Source organism: Phaenicophaeus curvirostris, chromosome 2 (genome assembly GCF_032191515.1).
Source record: "Phaenicophaeus curvirostris isolate KB17595 chromosome 2, BPBGC_Pcur_1.0, whole genome shotgun sequence".
In the NCBI taxonomy this organism is placed as follows: Eukaryota; Metazoa; Chordata; class Aves; order Cuculiformes; family Cuculidae; genus Phaenicophaeus; species Phaenicophaeus curvirostris.
In genome coordinates, this window is record NC_091393.1 from 65,129,313 (window position 1) to 65,137,459 (window position 8,147).

An 8,147-nucleotide genomic window follows, 5' to 3' on the forward strand; every position below is an offset into this window, starting at 1 on the left:
TGCAGCAGCCGGTGGTCCATGCTCCTCCTGCTGCTCACCCCACTTTTGGGGGCCAGACGTGACAAGCCTGCTGATGCCTCATGGGGCCACAGCTAGAGGCTGCCATGCTGCTGGGGAGGCAGAAAGTCAACCACTGCGCCCTTCCCACCCAGCCCAGCCCCCCAGGGAGGAGGCAGCACTGGAAAAAGTCTGTATCTTTTAACCAAAAGCCTTTTGCTAGGGCACCAGGAGTGCAGCCCCAGGCTGGCAATGCAGCTGCTTCCTCCCTGCCAGGTATCCACACGGTGCACAGCCAAGGACTGACCTCCAGCCTCCTCGAGCGGGCAGCATAGGCAGATGCATACACAGGTCAGAATTTATTTCCAAATACCTCATTTATATCATTCTCACATGAAATATTTCTTTCGGAATATAGCCTACATTTAGAAAACAGGAGAGAGGGTTTTTTATAAGGCACATCAGATTATAGACTACATAGAGACTTCTCCCTCTCACTTGCACTTGTAAAATATGTGTGATTTCAAAAGTAATATTCCTAAAACCTAGACCCTGTGTAGCCCCATACAGAGCAGTATTCATAAAGTTATTAGACCTCAGTTTACACACACCTAGTAAAGGGCTATAACAAGTTGTATATACATCACATTTTCAGAAACAATCACAGTTGGCTACATTTAAACGTAATGCTACTCCAGACAATGAAACAGGCTGCTTATAAAATATAACCTACTGCTTCCAGGATAGAGCGATACACAGTGGTATGATCTTACAGAAGAAATTTCTGTTATTTTTGCAAATGGAAGCTGCTCAGATTCAAGCCTGTCTCCTCCCCAAACCCACATTTTTGATCAACTGAGGCATTTTACAGAGAAGCAAAACACCCAAGAGAAATCTGGCTTGATGTTTTTCTCCAAGATGACAGTGTGACTGCATATCTGAAATCCTGTCAGAGCATTTGAGTAAGAAGTATAAAGGCTCAGATGTTAACTTCATGACCAGTAAACATTAAACCATTACCAACCAGATGGAACTAAGTTAAATGCATCCAGCTTCTGTGCTATGGAAACTATTTTTCCAGGCTGTTCCAGTGCAGAAGCCAACACAATTTTATTGAGTTAGGCCCTAGGTAAAGATTTCCATCCCATTTTCAAGTTTTCAGTGATGAAACATGACCCATTTTGCATTCATTTCGCTGTAGAGGAGGAAAAATTACTGTCTGTGGAGCCTATGCCAATACAGCCCAGAATCCATTTACATAGTGTCATTTTCTTTAATGGGCCAGGAGGTAAACTATGGTCAGCTTTATCAACTCAAATGGCATCCACAGTCCTTTACACCAGGCGCTGATCCATTTCTGATGAAAAAAGAAAAATATTCTGGCTTTCTGTCACTGCAGTTTAGCTTAAGACTATGAAAAAGGTCACTTCAAGACTATGGCCGAACAAAAAAAAAAAAAAGAATACAATCTGATCTTGAAATATCTAGAGGAAAAAAAAAAAAGAAGTAGTCAGGGCCATAAAAAGACAGACAGACAGTACAAACTAAATGTCCTCTGCAGATTAAGTTAAAATACTGATTCTTGCAGAGAGTCACGTTATCCTTCAGGTCTCTTGAACTCATCAGGGATGGAATTAGGCTTAGTTTAGCAGGAAACAGATTTAGTCAGAGAATAGGTCACACTCAACTCTGCACTATGTTGATCACACAGACACATTTCAGTTAGCCTGTTGGGACCGATGTGGGAAAAAAAAAATTACCAGTTAAATTTCCAGTCTGACCTCAGCCAATTTCACAACTATGAGCTTGGACAAGACTCAAACAAAAGCGACTGTTGCCTTTAGAAGGGAAACATAAGCTTGTTTGGAAACAAACATTTTGAAGAGAACACAGCATTGTGTTGTGAAGAGAATACAGCAGCCTCAGTTTCTTGAGTCTGGTTTCTTATAAATTTTGATCTGCATGATTTGTTATTTGTTTAGCAACCTTAAAAGGTAAGGAGGGGCATCCTAAAATTCTTGGCTGCAGATTCAAAACCAGGTGTGATTTGCAGGGTGCTGCACAGATATTTGTCACATCTTTTTAAAAAGAATTAAAAAAATTAAAAACACAACAGCATTTACATTCCTTGCAGCTGAAATTGATGAACTGTCGTCATGTCTGCAAAAATACAGAGGAAATTGCCACCGCTCAAGGTAGCAAGTTAAAGCTTGGTCGTGTTCCTCAGGCTTCCACATGGCTTTCTGGGAAGGGCAGGGGAAGGAGGGCAGAAAGGACTTTCACACAGTTGGGAGGTGACAAACAAGATGTCAGCTCCGTAAGGGATTAGGTTTCCTCACTGCACACTGAAGGTATATTCATGACCTTTCCCACCATGGCATTTGCGTATAGATTACACCTCATGCATACCCTTTTTAAAGTGATCCCTAAGAGAGTTGGCTTGGGAAGACACGGAGAAGAGAGCAGGAGTGGGGTTTTAAAGCTACAAATGTCAGTTAGGAGGCACAGTGTTATTATTCCCTTTGATCGCCCATGTACAGAGCTCTACGTTTCCACAGTCGCTCATGCATTCCCCCTGCGAAGCCCTGGCAAAAAAAGGCCTCTGGCGTGCTCCTCCCTGTCACGTACACCTTGTAACACAAGAAGTCGAATCCTTTGGACAAATCCTTCGACCCTCACAGACACGTGGTGGTCTTCTTCCTTAATGAGAGGTTTTAGTCATGAAACTGGATGCCAGACCTGATTTATAGCAATTATTTAACTAAGAATCTTTCTGCCACCCTCAAAAGGGCAACTGAGATATTCAGTAGCAACATATACACATACATACAGATCTACACTATACACTCAAGACAACAAAGAATGAGATTTCAGCTAATATAGCCTCTATTAGATTTCCTCAGAGCAGCACTCAGGTCCCTGCAACCCCTATACAAAACAGCAGTATTTTTTCCACCAGGATTTGGAGAGGTTTTTCATCTTGTCTGGAGTCCTACACTTGGATTTCTTTGGTTGCTGCTGGGTATCGGAGTACTGAATACCAGCCACAATGGCTGCATCAAAGACCTCCTTGAGGTTTTTCTGAGTCAAAGCAGAGCATTCAATGTAGGATGCAGCTTTTATTTCCTCAGCACAGAGCTTTGCAGCCTCCTCTGTGACCGGCTTTTCTTTGCACTTGTCCAGCTCGATGAGAACTTTGACATCCTCCCGGAGGTCCGACTGTGTCCCAACTAGGATAATAGGTGCCTTGGGGCAGTGGCATCGGATTTCAGGAACCCACTTCTCACTCACGTTCTGGAAAGATGAGGGGCTTACTACGCTGAAGCACAGCAAGAAGATGTCCGTATTGGTGTAGCACAGAGGCCTGAGCTTGTCGAATTCATCCTGTACAGAACAAAATTGCATTAGCACGCAACAGAAAGAGCACATCAGCCCCAGAGGACATCCCAACACACTCCCAGCTCCAGCCTACTGCTGATATTTGGAGAAGCTAAGGATCACCTGCTGCTGCCCTCTTGAGAAGCACCCTGACATAAGCATACAGATCACCCAGCTAGAAGTCCCCTGTACCCACCCAGCCTGAGGTCTCACCCTGCATGGCTGCTAGCCAGCAGGCACCCTGCCACCATCCAGCAGAGCATCAAGGTGGTGGCTTCCTCAGGGAGCTGAGATTTTCTGACTAATGCCACAGTTTGTTTTGAGTGCTTAAATACTTCCTTTCTTCTTTCTAAATAGGCTCTCTACCTCTCTACCATCTTTCAGCAAAGGAGCATTGCCATGGGAAGCAGGTTGCAGCACATGAGCAACAAAGCCAGAAATTAAGGCATGGGAGGGAGAAGGTACTTTCTACAGGTCCAGCCCTCACAGGGGTGAGTCAGTGAGCCACTGTGATAAGGAGCACCGTACTTCAAAACTGCTTTGCCTACACCCCCACCTCCCAGGCAACAGTGGAGGAGACAAGTGGCAGCAAGCTACCTTTCCTGGAATCAGCTTTAAAACTGGTGACTACTTACCAACATCCTGCAGGACGTGAGAATAATTTCCCTGCCATTGTGCCCAGGGATTTAAATCTGATGGCAGCACTAAGGACTCAGAATGTGCAGGCTTAACATGCCAATGGCATAGAGTAAGAGTTCTACCTTTCCCTCCCACCCATGCCACATCAAACAAACTGCAAACAGGCCTCCCAGCACTACCTTTCTTGGTTTGGTGGGGGTGAAGGGGTGGTTCTCCCTTTTAGTGCAAACTGCAGTAAAGCAAGGCCCTTTTTCAGCTTCAGAAACCATCCACAAAAAAGCCAAACACCTCATGGTAACAAAGGCGTGCTGATCCTCAGCAAAGAATGCAGCAAGAAGCAAGGGTTAAATCCAGGCAGGCTGCTTTTATGCTGACAGCAGGATAAAAGCAGGGTAACACTAGCAGCCTGAACAGGTAGGATTTGCCTCAGCGGCAGTGACATTTTAATTAAAACGGACCGTGTTCTCAGAAGCTCTCAATTGAAAGTGCAAAGAACACACACAGCTGAAAACATCTCTCTGGTGTTTACTGCTGAATTGCAAGTCCCATGTTAATTTCCGAGATGTGATATTTTGCTTTAGAGCCCCTGGAGGCCCAGGATACACACTTTAAACCCCCCTGGAAGCCTCAAAAGTCTCGTTTCGCTTGAATGAACTTCTTCCAGCAGTATCTCCAAGAGAGAGAGAGATTTATAAAACACGAGTCAAGAAAGCAAGCTTCATTAGCTCTCCTGATTCTCAGATTAAGGCTCAGAGGAAACCAGGCTCTCGCTGCTGGGCTCAAGAGAAACCCCCCGCATTTACTGAGAGATGCTGCTCTTGAACACAGGTCTACAGAAAGGCACCTCACCACATAATTGCCTCTTCTTGCTATGTGATAAACCTCAAAAGGGCTCAATTCAATGGGTTTGAAAGCCAAATCCCGTTCTTAAGGGTTTCTACCTAGATGGAAACAGTGCCCTTTCTATTCCAAGCATGCTTCTGCAGTTTCAACGGTAGATACATGACCTGCAGGCACTCTACAGTCTCCAGGCTGAAGACACTGGAAATACAATTTCCCTCTGCCCAGAGTGCTTCTTTTTTTTTTCTTTTTTTTTTTTCTTTTTTTTTTTTCTGCAGATTTCAGCAGCCATCTAACTGCAGGCAGCACTGCTTTGCCAAACTACCCAGCTAGGTATCTTTTACTTAGGATGACTTAGGACTGGGCCTGCCCATGTCTCCTTGCAGCTGTGTTTGTGTTTCCAGTGGTGCTCCCTGGGCAGAGGCTGTCACCCGCTGGCAATTTCACCTGCAATGCTCTGCATATGAACATGCACAGCCAAGGCTGTTGCAGTACCACACCTTCAGCCAGGTACAAAATCATGTGACAGTTCTGCTGCTCCACTTCATATCATTACCCACAGAAGGTTGCTTGTAGGATTTCAGCTTTGGTTTGTAGAGCACATGGGAGTCCTATGCTGCTGCCTAAGACTGCCTGGCCCTTCAAAACCCTTTCCTAAGTAGGGCGCCCAGCTACAACTCATTTAAATAGGTTTGTATGTTAAGGCCGCTGAGATTTTTCAGTGTCAGGGAAGGCATAGACCCAGATCCACAAAGTTGTCTGGGAACCCAATTCCCACTGCTTTGAAGCACAAGCTAGGTAGAAAACTACTTTTGGCTACTTCTGGCTGCCTAGACTTAACGCCTGGCAATCAGAGTTGCACACTGCCTGGCTGCAGAACATGTAACATCATAAGAAATGGGGTTTTTTAATGTGTCAGAGAAACCTAGGAGCATCAGCCAACAGACATCAGTCCCTTCAGGATTTACACTACAGCAAACCTCAGCTTTGGGGTGGCAACTATTTTTAAGAGAGTCGGAACGGCTCCATGGACAGCACTCAACCAGACTTTTTTCTCCCTTAAACTTCTGCCCCTCCAAAAATGTTCTATCTTCAGACACCTACAGCTGTAGATGCATTGCATGCATACATCCCAAACACTACAATTCTTAAACCCATAGTTTATGTAGAAAGGGAGAGGGGAAAAAAAAAAAAGGCTAGAGACAACCACTCAAAGAGAAAGCCAGGTGGCCTTTGAGCCCCCAGTATGTTTGGCTGTTCAAGTAAAGCTAAGCGGAGTCGCAGAGACAGACTGCGCCCAGCACAGAAGGCACAGGACATCCCCCACCCTCCAACGGACACTGGGCAAAGCAGTGGGTTAAGCAGCACTGAAAACGATCGCAGATGATCAAACACCGGGAACCCTTTCAAACCCATGAGGTCATTAGCGGGACTACTTTGTGCAACAACTTTTCCCCTCCCGCTGTCACTTAAATCAAATAAGCGGCCGCACTGACCTGCCCAGCTGTGTCGCAGAGCTGGAGTCTCACCGGTTTGCCATCCACAGACACCACAGCTTTGGAGAGAAAGGGGGAGGGAGGGGGGGAAAGCGTGGTGAGTCCAACTTTACACGTTTTCCATTAAGAAAAAAAAAAAAAAAAGAGAAGGTAAAAAGATTTACCACCCCTCAGCTCTTACAGTCTTCAATTAGTTCAGACGTAACAACTTAACAGAGCTGGGAGCGAGCGTGTCGCTAACAGCTGGACGCACACAAGCCCTTCAGGGCTTTCCGATTCATTTCCCAGAGGAGGGCGGGAGCGCCTCTCCAGCCCCCGGCGGGAGCCAAGCGCTCCGCGTCCTTTTTCTGCTCCAAAAGGTTCGGTTTGTCCTCTTCTCGCCCATCTTCAGGACGCGAAAAAGTCCCCCCCGGCTCCGCCGAACCGAAAAGAAAAAGCCCACGACCCGAGTCGCGCGTTTAAACCTTCCTCTCCCCGCCGGACGGCTCAGACCGGGGAGTTCAGGATCAAAGCGCGGCGACGCCGGCTCCGTTACACGGGGAACCCCCCGGTGCTCGGTCCTGCCTGCGCCCCGGATCAAACAAACAGCGAGACGACCGAAGCGGGAACCCCCACCCCCCACCGCAGGGAGGACGCAGCCGTCCCGCGGCGCCCTTACCGGAGAAGTTGTCGAAGGCGGTGGGGATGTACTCGGTGGGGTACCCGTTGGTGGTGTAGCTCACCACCAGGCTCGTCTTCCCCACGGCGCCGTCGCCCACCAGCACGCACTTGACGCTCCGCCGCGGCTCGGCCCCGGCTCCCGCCGCCGCCGCCCCGGCCCCGCTCCCCGCCGCCCGCCCGCGGCCGCCCGGCGCCGCCCGCCCGGCGCGGACCCTGCGCGGGGGCACCGGCGGCACCTCGCAGCCGCCCGGCTTGCCGGGGTAGCCCGCCTCGCCCTCCTGCTGCGGCGGCATCCGAGCGGCCGCGCACGGCCCCGCCGCCGCGGGACGGCGGGAGCGCCGCCAAGCCAGCCCCGAGAGGAGCCGGCGGGGCGCCGCGGGAGCCCGGCCGCGCTGCGACCGCCTCGCCCCGCGCCGCCGAGTCCCGGCCGGCGGCCCCGCGCCGCCCCCCGTCACACGGCGCCGAGCGGGGAGGAGCCCGCGGAGCCCGGCCCGGCAGGCGGCGGCACAGCGCCCCGCACCGCCGGCAGGGACCGAGGCCCAGAGCGGGGCGGCTCCTGGGCGAGGGCGAGGGAAGGCTCCTCCCGGCGGCTCCGCGCTTTGGGAGTCAGGCTGAGTGTCCCTCGGAGGGCCTGTGTGCTTTCCAGCGGGGTGTTTCCAGGCACTGCTCGTTCTTTGGAGATGATGACGCCTTGTGTGCGGCGCGATCTGTGCTGAACAGACGTTTCATACGGTCCTAGAATCATAGAATGGTTTGGGTTGGAAGGGACCTTAAAGATCATCCAGTTCCAACCCCCCTGCGATGGGCAGCAACACCTCCCACCAGCCCAGGCTGCCCAAGGCCCCATCCAACCTGGCCTTGAACAGCTCCAGAGATGGGGCAGCCACAGCTTCCCTGGGCAACCTGTTCAAGTACCTCACCACCCTCAAAGTGAAGAATTTCTTCCTAATATCTAGTCTAAATATTCCCCTCTCCAATTCAAAGCCCTCCCCCCTCATCCTATCACTCCATGCCCTGTAAAGAGTCCCTCCCCAGCTTTCTTGTAGTCCCTTTCAGGTACGGGAAGGTCGCTATAAGGTCTCCTTGGAGCTTTCTCTTCTCCAGGCTGAACAGCCCCAACTCTCTCAGCCTGCCCTC

General features: G+C 49.8%; 1 protein-coding gene across 1 annotated transcript; it reads right to left on the bottom strand.

Moving 5' to 3' along the window:
• Nucleotides 1-343: 343 nt before the first annotated feature.
• On the bottom strand, nucleotides 344-7,303 carry RHOU (ras homolog family member U). Its single transcript, XM_069852317.1, has 3 exons — nucleotides 7,009-7,303; nucleotides 6,351-6,409; nucleotides 344-3,381 (listed from the first exon to the last, which is right to left on the bottom strand). The coding sequence occupies exons 1-3, from the start codon at nucleotides 7,301-7,303 to the stop codon at nucleotides 2,926-2,928; spliced, it is 810 nt and encodes a 269-aa protein (XP_069708418.1). The 3' UTR covers nucleotides 344-2,925.
• Between the last annotated feature and the right edge of the window lie 844 nt (nucleotides 7,304-8,147).